This window comes from Pteropus vampyrus, unplaced genomic scaffold (assembly GCF_000151845.1).
Source record: "Pteropus vampyrus isolate Shadow unplaced genomic scaffold, Pvam_2.0 Scaffold81, whole genome shotgun sequence".
In the NCBI taxonomy this organism is placed as follows: domain Eukaryota; kingdom Metazoa; phylum Chordata; class Mammalia; order Chiroptera; family Pteropodidae; genus Pteropus; species Pteropus vampyrus.
In genome coordinates this window covers 6,166,068-6,190,279 of record NW_011888862.1, presented here as the reverse complement: position 1 = coordinate 6,190,279, position 24,212 = coordinate 6,166,068, and the positions used below count along the sequence as shown (strand labels likewise).

General features: G+C 41.8%; 1 protein-coding gene across 3 annotated transcripts in view; it reads right to left on the bottom strand.

Moving 5' to 3' along the window:
* NHS (NHS actin remodeling regulator) overlaps positions 1-24,212 on the bottom strand; it is a 336,905-nt gene that overhangs the window by 68,594 nt on the left and 244,099 nt on the right. The window contains exon 2 of one of the 3 annotated variants that reach the window (XM_023532314.1): positions 20,085-20,291. The exons of the other annotated variants lie outside the window; for them this stretch is intronic. Coding sequence (XP_023388082.1) covers positions 20,085-20,214 — 130 coding nt within the window. The 5' untranslated portion in view covers positions 20,215-20,291. The remainder of the gene's footprint in view (positions 1-20,084; positions 20,292-24,212) is intronic. 3 annotated transcript variants of the gene reach the window in all.

Here is a 24,212-nt window from a genome sequence, read left to right as displayed (position 1 = left end):
TGCTGACATACCAAGTATTGGTATGGACACAGAGCAACTAAAACTCTGATATACTTACTGCTGGTGGGAGTGTAAAATGGTATAATCATTTCGGAAGAATTGCTGCCAGTTTCTTATAAAACTAAACATACACTTACCCTATGACTAAACAATTTCACTCCTTGATATTTACCCAAGAGAAATGAAAATGTAAATCTACAAAAAAACTTGTGCAAAAATATTCTTAGCAGATTTATGCATAATAGACCCAAACTGGAAACAGCCTAACTAAATGGATAAACAAACTATGGTATATTATTACAATGGATTACTACTCAGCAATAAAACAGAATGAATCACTGATACATGTAACAACATGGGTAAATTTCAAAAATATTATGCTGAATGAAAGATGCCAGAGATATTTTTAAAAATCATATTGTATGGTTCAATTTACACGAAGCTCTTGAACAAGCAAATCTAATCTATGTGATAGAAATCAGAATAATGGTTGCCAAAGGGGATGGAAGATTAGAAAGGGGCACTACAATTTTGGGGTGATGGAAATGTACTATACAGGCATACCTCATTGTATTGTGCTTTCCTTTACTGCACTTCACAGATACTAAATTTTTTACTAATTGAAGGTAAGACTCTCTACCAGCAAAAAGATTACAACTTGCTGAAGGCTCAGATGATAGTTAACATTTTTTAAATTAAGTTATGTACATTATTTTTTAGGCATAATGCTATTGCACACTTGATAGATGACAGTATAGTGTAAACATAACTTTTATATGTACTGGGAAACCAAAAAATTCATGTCATTCTCTTTATTGAGGTGGCCTGGAACCAAACCTGCAATATCTCTGAGGTATGCCTGTATGTATATTATTTCAGGAGGTGGTTACACAAATGTTTATGTCAGAGCTCTTTGAACTCAACACTTAAGACCTGTACAGAACTTAATTATATGTAAGTGATATCTCAATAAAAAACATTACCCCTCCCCTCCTAAAAAAGCCTACGTTTCTATATTGTATTGTTACATGTGTTTATTATTTTCGTATGAAGTTATCCATTTTAAACTTTCTTAGATCCCTCAGCAGGACCTACACAATACTTAGGACACCATATTTGTTGAATAATGAATAACAACCCGACATTATAAAAGGGAAAGGCAGGTAAAGAAAAACGAGAATATGACATTACACACATTTCCACTGTTTCTATTTTTCTGAGAGTCAACGCCATTGCAAACACAGGTCTTTATCTCCCAGCACAAAACAATAACTTAATATCTAAGACATCTTGCCTTTATTTGCAATAAAAGAGGAGGTAAGAAAGTAAGAAAGCTTTTGTCTTCTATATTTTGAGGTAACACCACATAATTATTACTCTATATCTTAACTCTAGTGAGAGACCAAAAGACATCTGATGAATCACCTTTTCATTCATAAAACCATGCTTTTATCTTTCATCGCTTTTATCCTCCTAGAATAATAGCAAAGAAACAGTATTTGATGGGCCTGCATTATCAGACGCTATTGGAAAGGTCTAGATAAGAGTGCTGAACCACTTATTAGTATTCTGCACGCAATCCCTTCTCTATAACCCAGAGTCATCCGTATCCTGGCAACCCTCAAAATTTCATTCTCATTGAATTGCTAGATCTTTATCAAAATATAATTATAGCCTTAATTTGAAAGATAAGTTTTGATTGCCAGTGCCATGCCCAAAGGAAGAAATAATCAGGTGGGAGAGTGCTTAGGCACAATAGTTAACCACATAATCAATGTCATGAATCACCCATCCCCTAAAAAAAGTAACTTTGAGGGAAGTTGTAAAGGGTAGAGTAAGGAGGGGAAAAATCATTGAGGCATCATACTTACTTATGACTCAGTTATATTATGTTTGGTCATTTTCTCATATTATTGCTTAAGTAATCATCATCTCTTCCCAACTGAAAGAGTTTGGGGAAGGCTCCATACTGTGTGTCCTGCTTCTATGTGCACTACCTGTAGTAGGAAGTAACCCAGTGTACAAGCTCCTTATCTTGGGTCAGGTTCCCTGGAAGTAGACTTTGAGATAGACATTGGTGTATGGGAAGCTCAGTAGGAAATGCTCTTTGGGTCAACTCCTATGGAGGAATTAAGCAAGACTGGGCAGAGAGAGAAGTTGGGCTGTGATACAGTTACAACGAAGTCTACTTTGATGCACTATCCACATGGGCTAGTCCCATGGGTGAACTCTGGAGCTGAGACAGCCTTGCAGATTCCTGAATTGAGGCAAAGTGACCAGTCATTGGATGTGCGCTGAATTGGGAAAGGGTGTGATGTTGGGCAAAGTGGCTCTCTTCAGTCAAGGACAATTCCCAAAGAAGGACTTGGCTGTGAGCTGTCAGCCATTAGTGCCCAGCTCTGACGAATGAGTTCATGAGTCATGACGAGGAAGGGGGATGTGGATAGTGCATCAAAGTAGCCACTGCACCCCACTAGTGAATCAAGGGCCTGGGGAAGATGATCTAGAATGGAAGCCTGACAATCGAATTTACTAACCTATTTCTGCAGGAGAGCAGCTCTATCTCTTGAGGCAGCCAGGGGCTTCTGTTGTTCATGCTAAGTTACCTCGGAATGTGTGACTTGCTGGGAAAGAGTAGATGGAGATCAGAAACGGTCTTGTCTCCTGATCCAGTTGGTGTATTCCTCACTTTTCAGAAACTATCCTTAGTTTATGTTTGAGAGTGGGTAGTGATAACTTTTTAAAAATTGATACCTTTGAGACACAGTATGTGAGGGGCAAGAGAGCAGGAGTTACACACTTCAATTGCCTTTCTTTTGGGGCAGTAACGTCTACAGTCTTGGTGCTTTCATGAGCACAAATGGTTCATTAATTTGGAGACAGAGAAAGAACCATGCATACATAACAGCTTCTCTTCATTAGAGTAAAATAAATGGATTTTATTTAACCTATATTTTAAATTTAATTTTTAACTTACATTTTAATGTATAGTCAATTTTTCCTGAGACCTTTGGGAATCCTCAGATTTGTAAATAGAGACACTTCAGACTTTACCACTGTGGTAGTTTGTTTCTAGGCCTCCTGATATTCACACCCTTGGAGTCCTGCCTGAGCGTGTGACTTGCCTCATTCTGTTTGTAAAATAAGTCACAAGCCCGGCCTTGAGAAGTCCTGAAAGTTTCTGTCTTTTTGTTTTTGGGAACCCTATGTTTCTAGGTAAAAAATCCAGTTACCCTGCTGGACAGACTATGTGGAGCGATCTCATAGAGAGGCTGCTTGGAGAGGGAGAAGCCCTGAGAATACATAGGGATAGAAGCACAGTCAGCCCAGGGTCCCAGGTGAGTCTAGCTCCAGATGACATAGCAACTGACTGACCACCAGCAAGATTAGTAGAACTGCCTAGTGAGCCCATCCCAGACTGCAGAATTTTTAACCAATAGATTGGCTGTTGTTTTTTATGTCAGTAAGTTTTGGGGTGGTTTCTTATGTAACAACAGATAGACAAAACTACCCCAACTAGCAATTTCCTTGAGTCAAGTAACTGTGCTCACCTTGCCCCACCCTTACAAAGCAACTGCTTTTTAACCTTGCACGAAGAGTTCTTCCTCATTAGATGGTCTCTTTCCACAAGGAAACAAACATGTTTATTACTTCACGATAGTTACTGGTTACCCAGAGATGACTAAATCAAAAATTTTAAAAGAGAAAAAAAAAAAAAGCCTCACTGGGCTGTTGGAGGTTGGGGATTGGGCTCCCTCACTAGCTAAATAGCTCAATCCTATGTATCAATTTCATATGCTTGGGGCTCAAATTCATGCCTCAGCAAATTTATAAATGACTCCCTATCAGACCTTCAAGGTCATTCGCTAAGCGAGGAAACTCAGAATATTAAATCTTTAGTATCTTGGTCTGCATCGATTGGACACACCAGAAAGGGTTGGACACTGAGTCCACCAGATCAGAGATGTAGTCTAGTAAAATAATCTAGGGCTGTATTCTGGAGCCAGATCACCTGGGATCAAATCCCAGATCTGTTACTTGTTAGTCATAAAACCTTAGGAAAGTTACTTAACCTCACTGTGCCTCACTATTCTCATCTATAAAGCAGGGATAATAATAGTCCCTACCTCCCAGGGTTGTCATGAGGATTAAGTGAGTCAATATATATACAGGGCATAGAACAGTGCCTGGCTATTCTGAGCCTGACTATAAGTGGTCCTACAGTAAGAATTGTAAAAAACTCACATAGATTTTAAATAATATAAATAGCTGTTTTTAGTGATCATATAAGACGAAAGGCTGTTCAATGACTGTATATCAGCTTTCTGGAAGTATATGCTATATAATTGTTTCCATGAGAGGGTAGGGTGAACAGAGCATGGCGGAAGGAGCACTGAGCCATGAGAAGGAGACCTAGATTCTGATTCCAGCCCTGCCATAAACTAGCTGTGTCATATTGGGCAAGTGATCTATAACATGGGGATAATGACAATGACCTTGCCTAAAGAAGCTAGACCAGATGGTCCCTCTAGGAGCATTTTTATGTCTCAATGCCTTTCCAGATCCCTGTGAGACAAGAAAGGACAGGTGAAATTACAACCATTCTTAAGATGGAGATCTGCATTTGGCCACGTGACTTGTCCAGAGCCAAATACAAATCCTAAAGTAGAGCTAAAAAAAAGAGGGGTCTTCCATGCCAGAGAGCTTACTGCCATTGCACAGACTACATTTCCCAGCCTCCTTTGCTTTTAGATGTGGCTATATGATTGAGTTCTGAACAGTGGAATGTGGATGGGAGTGAAATGCGCTATTTCCAATCCTACATGCTAGTTGCAGAGGAACCCAGGAGGGACTCCTTAGGCCCTAGGGGATGGTAGCGTCTCAAGAGGGCACAAGACTAAGTTCCTCATTATCACAAGCCAAAGTTGATCAGACTTTATGTGATAATAAATAGACTGCATTGTGTTAAACTCCTGAGATTTGGGGCTTATTTGTTACAGTATTTAGCTTTCCTTGACCAATACACTCAGTGTGAATCTCTAGTTAATTGCTGATTCAGGTTATAAGCTTCAAGAGGAAGCATCCCTTTCTGTTTAAGAGCAAGGGATCATTGACATCTTATTTGCTGCAGGCAGAGCCAAGTCAATGATGTGTTTATAAATCTAAATCCTAACTCATGGTCTTCCCATCTACTCTTCTTGGTGGGCCAAAGAATTAGTTACTGTTGTACTGAGCTACACCGAGTCATCAATAGTCTTGCATATCTATAGGGAACACAAAGATTGGGGACATTTTAGAGATAAACCAGTAACTATTTTCAAGTCTCTACTGGAAGGCTAGAGGAATGATGGATTTCTCAGAGGTGCTTTCTGTTTCCTGGTTTCATCTCTCCCTCAAACGAAGCTCTTTATTTTAATATTTGCTCAGTGATTATATTTATGACCTATAGAAAATAAAGGTAAAATTTTAAAATCAAAATTCACTTTGAAAGGGAGGGGAGAATAACATAGTAGGGTCTATCTCGAATAGAGAACTGATGGTGGGGATTTGCACTTTTTCTCCTAAATTCCCATGCACTTTAGTTTGTTTCTTTCACTGTAGAAAAATTAGACATGTACATTTTTTTCAACAGTTACCAATGCATTTTTTTTTTTTTGCAAAAAATAAAAATTTCATCTTTCAACCAAATCAAGAACAGAGGGGGCATTTTTTCTTCAAGCCGGACTTTGTTACTTTTGCCACCAGAGAAAAGGTAAACATGGGATAAATGAAGGCTTTGGAAAATAAATAATGGTAGAGGCCTAGCAGGCTCTCAAGATCCAAGACTCACAGGAGGAGATCTGGACTTCCACTGCAATTACTGAAAAGTCTCCATTCAATGTGGTACCTTCCCCATCAGCTGGGGATGGCCCTGGTCAGACAGATTGGGTACCTCTCGCTAATCAGGAAGAGATTTCTCACTCAATAGTCCAGGGGTTTCCATTTAGGAAGGAAAGAGTGGCACTCCAGCCACTATTTACACCAAGAGTGCTAACATGATTTAACCGCCACCCTGAACCTTTTGGTCTCTCTGTATTCTTGGGGGGAGTGGCCTGCTGGCCCCTGAAGCACAGAGGAGGAAGCCCCATATGTATGGCTGGGTGGAACTCAGAGAGAATGTAAAGCTGCAGATGCCCATGGCTAGGGGCCAGGAAGGGGTCCCTGTCTGGGTCCCCATCCCCCAATCTTGCAGCCCAGTTGCTTTGGGCCTCACCAGGAGTAGATGAGCTGCTGCCCTTCTTACACAGACCAGCACCCCAGCATTCCATCCCTGCCTTGACACTGGAGGCTGAATTGCTCTGAAGGATGTGTGGACCTGGTCGCAGGCTGTCTGGGGGCCAAAGTTTGGTTCACCCTCATACAGCTGGGAAGGGAGACCCCATCCTTGTAACAGTAGGGTCAAGCTAAGCTGCATCTCCAGCCGCAGGGCTATTTTTAGATGCTGTTATCTTTGCCTTGCTCACAAGCAGCTGTGAAAAACAAACTGGTGACCAGGAGGCACGAAACTGTAAAATAAAAGCCTCGTAAAACAAGAGCTCCCAAACTCAACAGCAGACCACACTAGGGCTAAAACACTGTGCACCATCATGGCAGGGCCTGCTTAACCTTCTTCTGAGGGGGCACCAGGTAGGGCTTTGCTCTTTTAGTGCCCAAACATTCCTGGCTTGGCATACCCTGGGCAAGTACAGCTTTGGTCACTGGCCCTGGCAGGGCTAGTCAGCCAAGCAGCCGTACTCACACCCACAGATGGTGACCCAGGTGGACAGGTGTGCCAAGGGAGCAGCCTGGATGGAGTTAACACTGCCACAAAATGCAAAGCTTCCACTCTCTTATCTCTCCTCCATCTCATCCTAACAGTCTATTTGCCTCACAGCATCACAGCCAGCTCCATGATAGTGAAACCCCTGCACAGGCAAAATGTCATCTAACACCAAGTGGCAGGGCAAGAAAACAGGATGGGACACCAGGTGGGATCCCAGACTTCTCCCCAACCTTCAGAGCTCCAAAAAGTCTGAGCCTCAGGGCACCCTCCCACTCACTGCACCCTCGAGTCCCCATGTCCCCTGCCGGAAACCCACCACCAGACCCTGCAGCCCCTGCATCCCCCTCCACGCAGCTGGTAAGGCCTGGGCAGCAGCGTGGAAAAGTGCCGCCCCGCCCCATAACCCAGAATGGGGGTTGGGGAGGAGGCGGCAAACTTCAAAGCTGCAGCTGCAATATGCTTAAAAAAAAAATAAAAGACCCCTGAAAACCAGAGCCGCTCCCGTTGCCCCTTGGAGCTATGCGCGGTCCACCTTGACCGCCCGTTCACCCTCACTCAGCTCTGCCAAGGGGACCCAGCTCTCAGACCTCGGCTGGGGGATTTCCTCTCAGGCTAGCACGCGGCGTGGCTGCGGCTCTTGCCTCCTCAGTCTCCCAAGTTCACCCACCACCCAGAGGTGTGAAAAATTAGTTTAAAATGATGTCAGCTGCCCCTCCCCCCTCCCCCCAAGCTGGTCCCATCTCACACACACCCGCGTGGCCTGGGCTGCGAGTCGCGGAGCATCCCGGGGGGTTGCGGTGGGGCGCTGTGCCGAGGCTAGCCTCTCCGAGAGCCCGCTCAGGCTCAGGCTCGGCCCTGGGAAGTCCGCCCGCGCATCGTTCCCCCGGTGCAGAAATCCTACCGCCCGTGCGCCCTGGGCGCGCCGCCGGGCCCCGCGCCGGCTCCCCGGGAATGCGGCCGTCAGGTGAGGTAGGCATGCGTGCCGGCTCCACAGCAGCAGCTAGCTGGGGAGCTGAGCTCGGGATCTTCTTCTTCTTCCTCTCCCCGCAAAGGAGAGGCCTCTCAGGAGCTTTCCAGTGCCTTATTGCGTTAGGACCGCATTCCCCTTTCCCTTTCTCTTTTATCTTAGTTTCTCCTTCAGAAGCAAAAAGGGAGATCGCAGGAGTCCATGCCCAGCTCCAGCCTAACTCGGTCCACAGGCAGATAGAGAATTATGAATGGATGCTGCCTTCTGATGAGGAAGTCGACTGGGGAGGTCTCTGCGCACGGCGCGCTCCATCAAAGCCGGGGCATTGGCCCCTCCACTGCTTCAATGCTGCAGGCTGAGACACCTAATTGACCACTGGGAAATCAGCTGCCGGGAGACCTGGGCGGGACGTAGCCTCAGGGCCACGCTGGGATCTAGCGCCCTGCCGGTGTAGACAGCTTCGATTTACAGCCCAGTGAATGGAGGGGACTGCGGCAGCCAAACCTCCCGGGCAGCAGGCACGGTTGCACCAATGCTCTGCAGACAGCCGCCCGGCTCCGAGAACATCTCCCGAGTCCACTGGTCTAAAGGGAACCTGCTAAAAATAATCCGTCCCTTGCCGCCAGCCGCAGTGAGCCGCAGGACTCAGCCCCCAGCCCCAAACTCTGCGCGCGGGAGCGGGCCACAACGCGGGCCCTGTACGCTTAGACAAACCAGGGGCTGTGGAGGATCCCGGATCCGAATTTCTGGTACCTGTGCGTTTCCTTCTATGGTAGCACGGCTGCTGGTGCTGCTCGTTACCCATGCCCGGAGTGGCGGTGGGCTCGGCACATCACCAACAGGCTGGACCCACCACGGCTGCTCAGCACCGCACCCCGGTGGCTCCCTTCTCACCTCCCTTGTCCCCGATATCTGGCCAACAGTAGAGGAATCAGAGACACCGACTGTGCCAACTCCTCTAGCTCGGACAAGGGGGAGAACAGAGACTGGTGTGGAGCATGTGGCAGTGTGTAAAAGGAATAGAGCGGCCCGAAAATTGTAACATTGCATCCCCTCCCCCTATTCATCTCCAGACTTGAAACCTCACATCCTAGACACAACTCACCTTGGTCAGGCTTAAAAACAGGGCAAAGACAATGTTTTCTCTGCTATGTACTAATCTGCAGGGAAGGGTGATTTACTAAACCAGCTGAGGTTGAACCAGGGTTAAAAACCATGCAACTGTGTACCCATGTCTTAGGCAGGCAGGTCTATATATAACAACCACACATAGAAGACAGAAAGCCATTTAGGGCTACTTAAAACACCCCTTATGGGATATATCCTAATATATAACAAGGGAGAAATCAGTGAATAAAATTATCCAAAGATGCCTTGTGGGATGCAGTTTTTGGTAATTTGTCTTGATGCCTGGAAAACCCATTTAGGGAAAACTTGACTATTTTCTGACTAAGCCACCTATTTTCAAATAAGGAGGTTTATGCCCTGGGCAGATTTGCATGAGTGGGCAGTTCTGTGTCCATGAGCCCCATGACTCCTCCATAATTCACAAATTGTGGTGAAATACTCGACTTGCCAAGGTCATAAGAAATCACAGGGTTTACACGAGCACTAGTAGAGAGTATTTTCTAATTTACATTACTATGAATTGTGATTATGGTCACATGAAGTATCACGTCAAACCCAAGTTAGTCTGGGTTGGCTGTTTTCCAACCCCACTCATGCTAACCTCTTCAGAAGGCTGCCAGCTGCCAGCAAAGATGGAGGATCTGGCTGGAGTCCCCCTGGATGACAGTGTGGCTAGGACAGGAAGGATGAGGTGGGAGGGGGTGGAGTGGTTACTCCCCCAGTGAGGGTGAGAAGAGAGCCATTAACCCCAAAGTTTAAGGGAGATTGAGCAAAGGAAAACAGGCCACCAGAAAGAGATAAGTCAGAGAAGCAGGAGGCAAGGAGTGGGGGAGTACCCCAATCTCAGAAATCAGGGGATGAAAACATTTTAAGGACTCAGCACTATTGAGAATGCCAAATGTCACTGAGAGGTCAGTGGAAGCAGTTCTGCCTATCAAGGGCTGACCTGGGTCCTTTGGGCATCAGGAAGACCTGATGGAGTGGACCCTGGTGGGAAGTATGGGGTGGTTGGGAAGGCCATATGGAGCTTCTAGAAAGAAGAGAGAAATCTTTCCCTTAGCTTTGCTCATCCAAGGACCAGGGGCACAGCAGTACCAGGGAGCTTGTTTGAAGTACGCATGTTCAGGTCCCACCCAGACTAGCAAAATTAGACTTAGGGTAAGGTCTGACTATCGGTATATTAACAAGCTCCCGGACTCACTCTACTTGGGGCATGAGAAGTCCTGCCATGTGTGAACTCAAATAGCTCAGGCTTTGAAATGAGAATTTATGTTCAGGTGAGCAAAATGGCCACTCTCTGCAGATCACGGGAAGCTAATAGTCAAGTCACTAATCACACATCCCAAGGAGATGAACTGTGTTGCTCTGGACTTTCAAGGCTGCTCTACTAGGAGAGCCTTGGCAATGACACCTGCAGAACTCCATAAAGCAATGAAAATGGCCATGTCTTCCCTTTTGCATTGATCTTTATAATAATGAGGTTGTTGTTAACAGTGATGATTAAAATAATAATATAACTAGATTGCTTACATTTGAATCAGACTTTAGCAAGTCCCATGGTGTAGAGGAAGAAAACCTGAGCTTTGGTCCCAGAAAGACCTGTGTCTGAATCCAAACTCCTCCATCTCTTAGAAGCATGGCCTTGGGAAAATGATTTGAATTTTTTGAATCTTGATTTCCTCTTTTGTAAAATGCAAACAGAAATACCTAATTTATGGGGTCATTAGGAAGAGTAAATAAAATAATAGATGTAAAGCATCATGATGGTACATGATGGTACATAATAAGAGCCCAGTGAAGGCAGTTCCTTCCTATGTTTGAGATCTTCACACATATGCTCATACTGTAGTTTTTCTGGGGTCCCTATCCCCTGTGTGACAGTCAGAGTATCTGACGATTCCTATGGTTTGATGGTTCAAACAGAAGCATTTACTGAGCATCTCTTCGATGTCAGATACTGTGCTAGGTGTTGGTGGGGAAAGAGCAGAGTCTGGGCCCTATTGGAACTGGCATTCTAAGGGTGGAGTTTAAATCCCAGTCTATGTGGGTGTCCCACTTGTTTTTACTGGAAGCCAAGGGTACCAGGTCTCCAGAGGAAAACAACTGCAAATATGTCATCTCTTAGGACAGTGATGTTCTAGAGCAGGGATCAGCAAACTTGTTCTGTAAAGGACCAGATTGTAAACATTTTAGGCTTTGTGGGCTGTGCCATATCTGTTGCAACTGTTCCACTCTGCTGTTATAGCTCAAAAGCAGCCATAAGTAAGACATAAACGAATAGATGTGGCTATGTACCAATAAAACTTTATTCACAAAAACAGGCAGTGGGTGGGATTTGGCTTGTGGGCTATAGTTTGCCAGTCTGTGATCTATGGTATGGCTCAGGACATAACTATTCCCTTTAATTGATATGGCCAGGAAATGTCTAAGTCTACATAGGTGATTTTCCACATAACTAAAGTTTATCCAACCAAGAGTAATTTTCTGAAGCCCCATGTTGTTTTAAAACATATTTTATACTTTTTCTGGAAGAAACTGGCTAGTTAGTTATTCACCCAACTGTCTCCTTTCTCTTGCAGCCAGCTTCCCTTGCAGTTAGGTGCAGCCATGTAACTGGGTGCTAGCCAATGGAATGTGGGTAAAGGGATGTGTGCCTCCAATCCCGGCCCATAAAAACTCCCACACATTCCTACGCACATGTCTTCTCTTCCCTGCTGGCTGAACATAGAGGGTCTGTGGGCTGGGGGGAGTGGAACCCCAAGATGGAAGAATCCTGGGTACCCAAATGACTGTATGTTGACCTGCATTAGACTACAATGTGAGAAATAAGCCACTGAAATGTTGGGGGTTTTATTACCAGAATTAGCCTACCTTGAACAATTCACTTTCCTATCTCTTTAATCAGGTGATACAAAACACAATTTAATGCTTTGCTGATTAACTTAGGGTCTTTATTAAGAAGGCTTATTATTGGTCTCTATGGTAACACATTTCAAAGACTCTTTTTTTCAGTTTCCAAGCTCTTTCCTTGATATTTAGCTCTCCACTGTCATTCCTCTCTCACACCCCTATCTCCTTCCCTATAGTTTGAATCTACAGTGGGCTGAGGAAAACAGACACCATGGCTGGGTGACAACTATCCATTAAAAAAGTTACTAATGTTCTGAGCAAGACACTAAGTGGTAAAGTGCATGCGCTTGTTGACAACTATCTGTGGCCTTGGGAAGCTCCTTTCACTTACTTTCAGGCTTAGTGCTGTATTCAGAGAGCTGAAGTTATCGGAAGCTCAGCATCTCTGAAGAGTTGGGCATTTTGGTGTTATCTAGCTTACAAATTTTCAAATTTTCAAAGGTTTAATTCTCCTATTAGTCATCTTGGGAGAATCCATAATAAAGGTTCTAGTTCTGTCCCTTGGCATTCATGGGCTATTCAACTTTTGAAATATTGTTATTTCCCAATTTTCTACATATAGATTATACCCATTATATGCCCTACATCTGTTTTGAACTCATTTTTTACGCTTAATTATTTTGTTGACACCAACAGATCTTAGTTGACCCCTGTCTTATAAGAGATGGAAGAATTGACTTGAAACCACTGAATAATTTCATTCCTATTCCAGAGGTGGTATATTTCCTTTACTATATCTCAGAGCAATTTAGCAAGAAAATCCAGCTGTGCTTTAGATTTGGTCTTTGGATAATCTGACAGGGGGGATGTGGTCCTTTTCTAGCATGAGGTAGGAAACAGGAGAAGAATTTGTGGGTTAGATCAAGGGAAGGGAGATTGAGGGAGGCCAATATGGTAGAAATACCTTGACAGTCTGATTTTACTTTTTTATTGAAACAACCAAGACAACCATGTTTAAACAATCCACTTGGTCTAGTTCTTCATCTATAAAACGAAGAGGATGGAGATGATCAGTAAGGTTCTCTCTAGGTCTCTCATTTTGGAACTCTATTGTTTTTTGAAACCTGGAACCAAAAACACTTTCTGAAATTATTTCTGATCATCAGCACTTATTTCTTCTTCCTATTTCTTCTGATCATAAAGAAACTACCACTTTACACCTAAACATCAGCATCTATAAGCGCGATAATATGTTCTGTGATCCGCCCAGGCCGGGTAACCTTTTTGCCCTAGACTGGCCTTGTCAGTGACCTTGGGGAATCCCAGTTACAGCTCTACTCTCCCCCATACATACTCCCTCCTTATTTTGACCTAGGGTGGCTTCCCTGCTTTATTCTCCTTATCTCCAATAAAAAAAAACAACAACAATAGTTTTGCCTCCAAAGTTTACTTCTGTGGTGCAAGTTGGATATCCCCTCCACAGCTACAGATGTGGCTGAATCTTCTTTCTCCTCTAACCTAGTAGCAGCATACTACTACTGCTGCTGCCCCACTACTGTTCACAAGAAACTCCACGACTTCCAGAAGAAATCACTGCTATAAAATGGCTCACTCGTTCATAAGGAACTATGAGTTTATTTATATCTACTTTATATCATAACAAATGTAAATTAATTTCAAGGCACAACTACCCCAGTTAGTATCTATATGGCTGCCTGTATAAAATTTCTCTCTCAAAATTCTCTAAACCATCTGGCATAAACTACTGTATTGTGACCTGTTAAAATAAGTAACAGCTGTGATAATCCCTCTCGATTTATGGCAAGCTATAAAGCTTTGCATATACTGGCAACGCATATAAAATAATAAATAAAACCATTATCATTCTGTGCTGTCTTGGTGGGAATTATGATGATTTAGCCAAAATGGAGCCCTATGGAATGCACCAGCAGAAAAGCAGAGGTTTTGCTCAATCTGGTCCCCTCTTGTACCCAAAGGCCAACCTCAATTCTTAGAGCTCCCAGATATGTTTGAAAACCTTATCCAGTGTAAATGTATCCTTTCTAAGAGAACATTATTCTCATACATTGCTGCCCAACTTTTATTATTTCAAAGCCTTCTTTTCTGATGGTGGGTTTCCAAAATTCCTATATCCAGACCATAAAGAGAAACCAGCTATGAACAACTAAAAAATGTGAAATAATTTGTCACACCGAAACTAAGAATTGTCTTGGAATTTTTAACTGTAAGTTTATATTTGCAAACATGATCCCACATTGAAAAATACTATATTCAAAGTTATCTCTCAAAGATATGCAATACACGGAAAAATAAAAGCTGGTATCTGGTAGGGAAAGGGACTGAGCAGCTTGATTCTGAGTAGGAGAGAGTTACTATACCCACTATACACGAATTTCAAAAAATTGAGGAAGGAAGCTCGCATGAAATGGCTCTTTACTATGTGCTGGGCATTATACCATAATCTCAATAGCCCTATGCTTTAAGTACTATTATTCATATTTTATGGTAGAGAAAAAAGGATGCTTCAAGAGGTTAAGTAACTTGCCCAAGGCAATCTGACTAACAAGTTGGGGAGATGGAGTTTGAACTCAGGTCTCTCTGATTCTAAGGTCCATGCTCTTCTACTCAACCACACTGCTTTTTGGACAGCTGTTTGCAATCTTTTTCTGCCATGACCCACATGATAGATAGTACTACATGGATCACTCATTGCCGTGGCCATGGGCAGTTCCCACCCCTTTCTCTGCCACTTGCAGAATCTATTTGAATGCAAGTGAGAGTTACTTTATTAGTTGAAGAACTCCAAATTCATTTAAATTTATATATGAAAAATTTGTAAATAAGGGTGCTTGGTTATTGTGGTAGATTTCAAAAATAGCCACAGTAATTTTCAGTTCTTCACATCAAAGCGTGACTTGATTTGGCCAATAGAATGTGGTAGAAGTGACATTGTACATGTTCTAAGCCTGTGCCTCAAGAAGCCTTACAGCTTCTACCTTTGCTGACCTTGGTACCTACCCATGCTTACTGCCAGTCTACAAAGGCTAGGCTAGCCTGTTGAGTGAGACACATGTGGCCCAGTTACCTCCTCGATCTAGCCCATAGCCTACTAACCACCAGACATGTGAATGAGGCCACTCTAGGTCATCCAGCCTCAGACACATAAGCAAGCCCTGTAGAGCTCAACTGAGCCAGCCCAGACCAGAAGAACCACCCATTAAACTTTTAAGCCACTAAATATTGGGTGATTTGTTACACAGAAAAGGCTAACCGATGAAGTTCTTTTAAATAAATTTCTAGTCATTCGTGAAAACAGATATTAACAGTTGAGAATTATTGATTTGAGAACAGATATCATAAACTAAAGCCTTCTTAAAAACAAAATAAATCCTTTTTGATGGCTTCAAATATTTCCATAGCTCAAAGTCTTCTCATCATCTCAATTATGCCCCATGAAAGTGCCAGTTCAGAGAGGCTTCCTATGGATAGCCTTCAGTCTCAGAAGCTCATCTCCCTCTCTCCAATCTTGGGTCACGTGATTTATGGAAAAGAATCACCAAGGTGAGTTGCCTAGTGCCACCTTCAAGAGACAATCAGGGGATGGAAGAGAAGAGGGGATGATGTGTTTAAAGACTATAAATGCCAATGTATAACTCCAGAAACCCTTAAGGGAAATAGAGAAGTAAAGTTGTGGAACAGGAACTACAATGCATAAGGACATGGTGTCAGTTTTATTATATTCAACAATGGTGATGGCTATCTTCTTAAGAAGATAGGGCATCTAAAGACAAAGATGGGAGAGGGGAAAGAGATGCCCACCTTCTCCTTCCCACATACTTGAGAAACTTATAAATGGGAACTCTCAAAAGTAAGAAAGGAATAATTACAAACTAAATTACGGCCAAATGAACTATCAGGGAAAGGGAAAATTAATTGTTACAACTAAATACCTCTCAACCTTGGCTGTATGTTGCAATTTCAACATAGTGAAATCAACTCCAGCACTTTTAATCATGACATTAATTACTAACTTTATTTAATAGGAAAAAATGTTCAGCATTTGGAGTTCCCACCGGTTTTGACAAAAGCCATTTCTTTTGAAGAAAATTCTGGTGAATAACATATTAGTTGATTCTTTGGCTATCTTAGCAAGTGGATACTTGGGCTTTTTTTTTTCTTTTCTTATTTTTTTAGTAAATCTGGGAATCTTTGAACTTTGAATAATTTATTTTTTCTTTCTCTCAGTGCCCTCTAGTTATACAAACACACACACAAAAATAATTACAGAGGCAGTATTTACATCTATATGTCTATTGCTTTTTCATTTGGTATTTACAGTGCTAAGTGAATGAATGAATTTTGTTCATTTTTCTTGGGAAAAAGTGTATGGAATGAAAGGGAGTCCCTTTTAGTTGACTCTGGCAAGGTTTTATAAGGAACATATAAAGGAAAAGGAGAGAGAAAGAATCCTTCTTTGTAGTCCTGAGAAAATATGTTGATTGGTATCCTAAACAATTTTTCTATATTTGTGGTTAAACACATACTAATTATATTCCAGAAAAGGGGATGTTTTACTGAGAAACTTTATGAGCTAAAGAAAAATCCTCTCTATACCAGTGCTTACTGTTATTCCCAGTTCAGGCTCTGAACTTGCTTCCCAACAGCTTCTCCCAGAATGTGGCCAGTATACTGGATTCGGGCTCTAGGCCGGGACCTCCATTAATTGCTTTCCAGATAGAATCAGAAATGAAGCTTCCAGATCTGAGTCAAAATAAAAATAGTATTATATGCCCAATTGGGACGGAAGGTTTCTTTATTTAAGGATAGAATCAAGTTGAATAAGAGAAAGAGAAATGACTAAGTAAGGAAAATCAATGGTCCCTATGATGTACCAGAAGCTACACTAGAGAAGTCAGGTAGAGAAATCTACCCTTCTTGTCAGAAGCCCTTTATGCATATTTTACCACTTGGAGTATGAAATGGAGGAGAATTGAGACATGGTTTGGCTTGTTCTTGAAGGGTTTTGGTTTAGAGTAATTCATTTCTAAAAGAAGAAAGGAGAAGCAGTGGGAAGAATAAGTTCATAATAAATAGATCATGTGTTAGAAAGTTGCTTTGCACCTAGGTGCTCCTTTAGTCATAAATATGCCTTAACAAACTTAAGATTTTTTAAAATTGATTTTTTAATGGAGAGACAACAGATGGCTCAGGTGTTCATTTATTTGTCTCAGAGAGGGAACAGTTTAGGGTCATAGAGATGCAAATGTCAGTAGCATTTGTAAGAATGAATTTTTCTGGCTTCTTGGGAAGGTTATTACACATTTGAGGTGGCCTGATGATGATGCTGGTAGAACCCTGGGAGACCCAAGGGAAGGATCAATCTGAGGTCCCCCTGTCCATGCCAGTGATCCTAGGGTGTCACTCTGTGTCTGTGGCTTTAGGCTTCCTTCCCCTTCCCTCAGGCTGTGGGTAGTAAGCTATATAAACCAAAGCTGCAGGATGTGGGGGTTTGATACAGTCAGTTTCCAGCATTAGAGTATTCCATAGTTAATTTGTAAGTTTTTCTTTTTAATTAGGGACACATTTTCCCATGGCAAAAAAAGTTAAAAATGGCATTTAGTGTTTCTGGTTTGACCATTAAGGCTTACTTCGTCCACAATATTGTTGGGGAAATATGCATTTGTAATGCACAAGACTGGAAAACAATACTGGTATGTATCATGGTAGTGAATAAATATTAACATAACTCAGTAAGATGGTTTTAAAAATTAATTTTAAATGCCAGTGCTCAATGAAATACAAGAAAAACTAGAGAAAGAAAAACTAGAGAAAGATCACAAGTTGTAGAGACCTTGCGAATTACAACTGGAATATCTGTCTCTGAGAATTAATGACACTGGTTCTTTATTATGCCCATTATTACTGGAAAGATTCACTAATTCCCCAAAATAATATTTTTGAGTATCCAAAATCCAGTAGGCAATATTATAGCAGAAATGAAAGACCTAGTCCATACTCTAAAGGAGCCCATAGAATCACCAACTAGAACAACACTGTACTATACATGGTTTTCAGAAGGACTTATGCATATTCCTGAGATAAACTATGTTGTATCTGGGAGTTCAGGAAACCACAGGATAAATGTGGGAAGATCTTCCCGGACCACTAGTTTTACTCAATAATTGTTTCCTGGGAGATTACTTTATGTTAAATAATGTACAGAATAGTGCTAATTTTGTAGGAATTTCAGGATGATGCATATGATTACAAAGAAATCTTGACATGTACATACAGAAGGTTGTTTTGGGTCATACCCAACTCTACCCATCTCCATTTTCACCCTCTGGCTCAGATCTCCTTAGGGGTACCAGTTCATCCTCTGCTCTTGGAAACACTAGTAAAATATAGGTATGCATGGCATATGGGCTATGGAAAGAGAGATGTCTAAATCATCCTGTACGATTTCAGGAAAGCCTTCCCAAGGAAGATGATACTTAAGCCAGGGCTTCTAAACTGGCCAGATGAAACAGGTCATAAAAGCATTCTAGAGAGAGAACAGCGAACATAGGAAGTGAGAGAGCATGGTGAGCAAATGTAAAGAATTTTACATGACTGAAACACCCAACTGATATAGGGAATTTCTTGTCAAAGGACAAGAAAGGATGTTGAGTCCAAGAGTTCCCTGTTTTAGCCAACAGGTGGTGCTGTTGGCCCAGGGCAGCTTGGTGACTATCCAGAGCAAGTATCCTGGGGAAATTTGGGAAAGCAGATGGTGGTATGAGGATGGCCAAGTATGGAAGGGAGACATTTAAAAATAGGTTTTTGTAACTCCGGGAAGAGCTGTAATCATATCTGCTATTTGTAACTTTGGTCCGAAACTTTGAAATGAAGTATAATCCCTGCAAGTACCTTCGCCAAGAAGCCAAAGTTAAGAAATTAGAGGACGGACTATCTTCTTTCTCACCACTGAAAAATACCACCTCTTTATACTGAACAGCCAACACATCCTAGCAACGGTGTGGGATATTCTGCATTGTAATTTCTTGGCCTGCCACAACTTCCAGCACTTGTTAATCCATCACCTTTTATGATCCCAGAAGACATTTACAACCCTCTCCTAGGAAATGAACATTTGAACAATATGTCATTGGTAAACAATGCTAGGTAATAAATATATCAGTTACAGGCAGTCAAGTTAATTAGCAAAAAGTTCTAGGATTATTATAGGAACTCAAAGAGAAAGTAAAAGGCCTTACTTACCCCCCTCTGTTTTCTCAAGACATAGGACACTGTTGGTTCTGTCCCTTGTCTGATACCTCTTCTTAGCTCATAGTCTCATATTTTGGTGGGGGCCATCTCTGCTGATCGGTTTTTGCTTCTTCAAATAAAAATTCAGTTTCTTTCTACTTTGGATGAGCTAAACTGAGATTATAGCATAGGCCATATCACATCTTTTAACTGTTAATTTGTATAGCAACCTAAAGACGGCACCCCTGTGTTTAGTTTAGGGTCATTATCTTCAAATCCTTGCAGTCAGTATGACCTGATGGTAAAAAGTCCGAGTTTGGGAATCAGATAGAACTGGATCCCAGTCCTGGCTCTGCAACGTTCAAGCTGTAATCTTGAGCAAGTTATGTAAATACTCTAAGCCTCATTTTCTTCATCTGTGGACCGACCAGAATAATTGTGCAGTATCAACTATGACAGAGCAATTAGCATAGTCCTGCTGAGCACATAATAAGGGGTCATTAAATGACTTTTAATATTAACATCCTGGTTTTCCCCAACCACCAGGCCCAAATCTCCTCAGCTCCCAACATAAATGGACATGCCCCTCTCAAACACATTATATTGATTATTTGTGATACAAAAGTACTTAGCCTTCTATTTTAACTCCCAAATTTTAGAAGAAATGTTTCATTGCTTCTTTCCAGAAACACCTTTCCTTTGTGACCTGAATGAAACCACTGGAGGATAAATAGATTAGAAAAAGAAAAAACCCTGAGTGAATATTTTTTGACGTTGCTAAAATAAGATGTTGAAAACAAAGATTCAAGAGAAATGCTAACATAAGCTATTGGTTTTATATTTATACCTTCACTCAAATATCCACCCACTACTGAAATTATAAACAGGTATATAAGATGCTATATTAGAAAATGGAGTAAGGTTAAAAACATCTTTTGATACTTGGTTGAGTTTGCTTTCATTTGCCAGAAGTGAACTGATATTAACCAAAGTATGCCAAGATATGAAAGATGAGGGTCAGCCTCAGAAAAATTGGGGTAAGATTAGAGGGAAAAGGGTTTAAATTACCTGTAACTGATAGCATCATTTTCCTATGAAGGACCCTGAAGGTTTTGGTCACACACTTCCAACACCATTTCCTAATGATGATGATGATGATGATGATGATGATGAAGATGATGATAACAACAGCAAACATTTAGTCAGCTTTATCAGGTGCCAAGCACTGTGCTTTGCACTTTATTTTCATTGCATCATTCAATCTTCACAATAAGCCTGTAAAATTTTACAGAAGAAACTGCAGAGAGGTATAAACCCAGAATGTTTCTCCTGGCTAACAAATTCCTACCAATTCATCAAAGCCTAACTCAAATCTCACCTCCTTCAGGATGCTTCCGTCCCTTTCCCTCTTCACCTCCTCTATCCCCCATTCACTTTTTCTTTGATCATTGTGAAACTTGTTTTTTTTTTAAATAGACACACTTGGAGATGTAGTCACACATCAGTTTGGTTTGACTGCTCTTCCACTGAGTGCTGGTTGGGTCTCTGGATGTGGCTGCAATACCTTAAAGGCAGGGGGAGCCTTCAGTGTTGCCCTAAATATAGGGCAGGATGTCGGAAGATTCGTACCTACAGAATTTGATCCAGGCTTAGACATCTATTAAATTCATGAAATGGATTTTTGCCCTTTACCAAGTTTCAGATTTCATAGTTATTTTCTGCTTGATACTTTGAACGAAGGACAGAGAAATGTCACTGTCCTACAGAGAGCTCCAGCCATAGAATGTTGTGGAACAGGAAAGGAAGTCATTTTTTATTATTGAACTCAAAAGATTCCCCTCTTATATGAATCAAGAGTGTATCTTATCTCCCAGTTATTTCTTCTGAGTCCATCAGTGGCTGGGCCCGCCACCCTCCTATAAAAGGAGAGTAGACAAAGAGAGGCAAAATGCAATTTGGCAGCAAAGAACATTTTTCCCCAGCAGAAAATGGAGTGACTTTTAGCTTATCTGCTGTCACCTTGTTAATGTGATCATTGGTCTTCAAAATAAAATCTTCTCTTCTTACCCATGATGTCTTTCGTGAAAAAATAAAATAAAATAAAAGTAAGCACCAAGAGGAGAGGGGCAGTAGGGGAAAAATAAAGGGCTAATTAATCAAGAGAACCTACAAATCAACTTCTTTCCAAGGAAAAGCACTTGATACACAATTATCTTAATTCTCCCAGGTAGCCATTTTCTTTGCTTTCCAAGGTAGGCATGGAAAGTACTAGAAACCTGTGGCCCCTGTCATCACCCCTGGCTTTCAGAGCAGGAGCTACAGGTCTGTGTTAATTGGGATAAGTAATTTATCATTCATTTAAGCCAAGGGCTCTGTGGCTGTTGATGTGTGCCACTGGCCTGTTCTAAGGCACATCCTTATTTTCAAATTAATCATCCAGATCTAACTTGGTGGTGAAGGTTTCCAGGGATAAAAACTAAGATGGAAGAGGGATCCTAGTTATTAATGGCCAAATGCCATCTATGGCAAGCATAATAAAAAATCAAGGCAGTAAGAGAAGAGTGATTTACTCTATCTTGAAGAATAATCAAATTTTCCTCTTTGCTCCATTGTAGGGTAGGGCAAGAAAGGAGAAAAGAAAACATTCTTGGGAGGCCTGAGTTCTTCAAAGCTGAGAAAACGTTTGAATTTTTTCCCTTATTGGAGTTTGACACTTGATCTCTGGATGCTGAAGAGCCACTACTGTGTTTCAGCTGTAAGAGGATAAGGCTGAGATTAATATCCTTCTGCATCTCCTTTCTGCCATTTCGGAAGCCAGTGGTTGTCACCATACACAACGTCAATGACTTATAGCCACATGCAAGGCCAGCAGCCCCCAAGAGAGTGAAGTTTCTCAGTATTCCTGCTGACCCAAAAAGAAGCATCCAGGATGGAGGAAGCCATGCTACCCAACAGAGTATTCAGAAGGAGGAGTGGGCTTCAGAAAAGACTAGAAGATTCTTCCTTGAACACAGACAAGTAACTTCTACCTAAATTTGCATACAGAGGGCTTGTGCAGGTTAGAGAGAGTGTGGACAGCAGATTACAGTTGCTTACAGCTTCCTGCAGCCTTATCCCTTCCTAATCTGACCATCTCTTCTACCTCCCCATCCCCCAGACTGAGCGAAGGCAAGAATTAACCCAAAGCAAATAGTCTTAAATTTTCTTCAAAATATTAGCTGTATAAAATATGTTCCTTTTTGGTTTTAGAGATCAGGTACTTTTTCTTTCTTTCTTTCTTTCTTTTTTTTTTTTGGTGTTGAAGATCATCAGAGTGAGCTTTCTATCATGCCCTAAAAAATAAAACAGATTAGACAAAAAAAAAAAAAAAACCCCAAAAAAAACCCATAAACGAAAATCTACCTAAAACTTGATACACCTTCACTATTTACCCAAACAGAGTAAGCTAAGTCCCCTCCTCCATTGGCCTCACTTGGGTTGCCACGCCACCCCACAAGGGAGAGTTGGTCCCTCCTTCCTCTGGGTGGGCTCTGAGGTACTGTATCCAGCCTTTCTGGTGCTCATGGGTAGTATTCTCCTGATTCAGAAGTCCTCAAGGGCAGAACTCTGTCTTATTCATATTTGATGCCCAGAGGCCAGCATCGAGATGCAGCTCCAAAAAGTTTATCTCCCCCAGTACTCACCTCCTTCAAGGCCCATGGCAAGCAGTCAGGGCCCTACAGAGTGGGAAGTGACCTAGTTGGGTAGCCAGAAAAGAAGCCAGGTCTGGGACAGAGCAGCTCAAATATTCTACTGGGGAACATTCCACAAGAGACAGAGACTAAGAAATTTCGGAGGAATTTCTCAATGGTGAGTTTTTTGTTGTGCTGAGTTTTTTCTTGGCTCGCCTTAGCATGCTCAATTCAGTGTAACATTTGGCTGCATGCCCTCCCCTAGGCCCACTGTTGGTATTTTCATGTCCCATCTGCCAGTGCCTCTGGAGGACATTAGGATAAGTGGGTTGATTCAGAAAGGACACCCACTGTCCTGGCCCTCTGCCTAAGACATGCAAATGGAGAGCAGCTTCCCAGTCACAAAGCTTTTTGCCTGTGCCAAAGGCATATTATTTTAAATTTGATTATTTTCCATATCTACTATGGATTGAGCAGCTACTAGATGCATTATGCTAAGTCCTTTGCCTGCATTCTTGCATTTCATTCTCATTTAAAGAATACACAAGGCAGATGTTATCATCTTCATTTTAGAAATGAAGAAGTTGCAATCCTTTAACTTTCCCAAAGTCACAAAACTGATAAATGGTAGAGTAAGAATTCAAATGCAGATCTGGAAGACATCAAAGCCCATTTTCCCCACATCATGCTGCCTCTCTAAAACCTAACTATCTAGAGGATGAAACCCATAACAATAAGCCCATGTAGCAAACCACTGGAAATTACCAAAGCTGTACTCTGAGGTAAATTTATAGCTCTCAATTCTTATATTTATTTTTTAAACTAAGCATTCAATTTAAGAATTAGAAAAAAATACAAGTTTAAAAATGGAAACCACCAATAAAATGGACAAAACAGACTTTGCCATAAGATGGTGTCAGCCTACATCTTGCTCTGAATGTGGCATTTCCAAGAACGAACTGAGGAACCTGAGCTAACATTTATACTGATATGAAAGTTTTGCTTCTGGGAAACATGGATGCCTAGAGATCTGGGCATAAATAATGGCAGTAGCTGCTGGGCCTCCTGGCCCCTGACTATGGGTTTGCATAAGGGTCTGGGTCCTGAGAGCTTGCCTGATCAGCTTAAGTGGTTCTCATACATGGTTCTCCTACCAGGACACCCTTGAATGCTGGACACGACAGGAGACTGAAGCTTAAGTCCCATGCTCCACTTTTCCTGAAGTCCAACCTATCCCTTTTATGTCTACCCAGCTATAGTCTATCAGCTACAAGATCTAACATTGTGGGCACGTAGCTGTGCCTGCCTCCAGGATGGGGAAATTGGGCAGGGGCTGAGGAGGAAAGAAAGCACAGAGTTTTATTTTTCCCTGAATTATTCCTATGCTTATAAGGAAATTGTATGAAACAATTGTTCTATGGCTTTAAATCTAGTAAATAAAACTCCCCTGAGACTCCAGTTTGAAAGATGGTGAAGATCAGAGTAACTACATTGTTTATGTACTAAACACACACCCAAAACTATA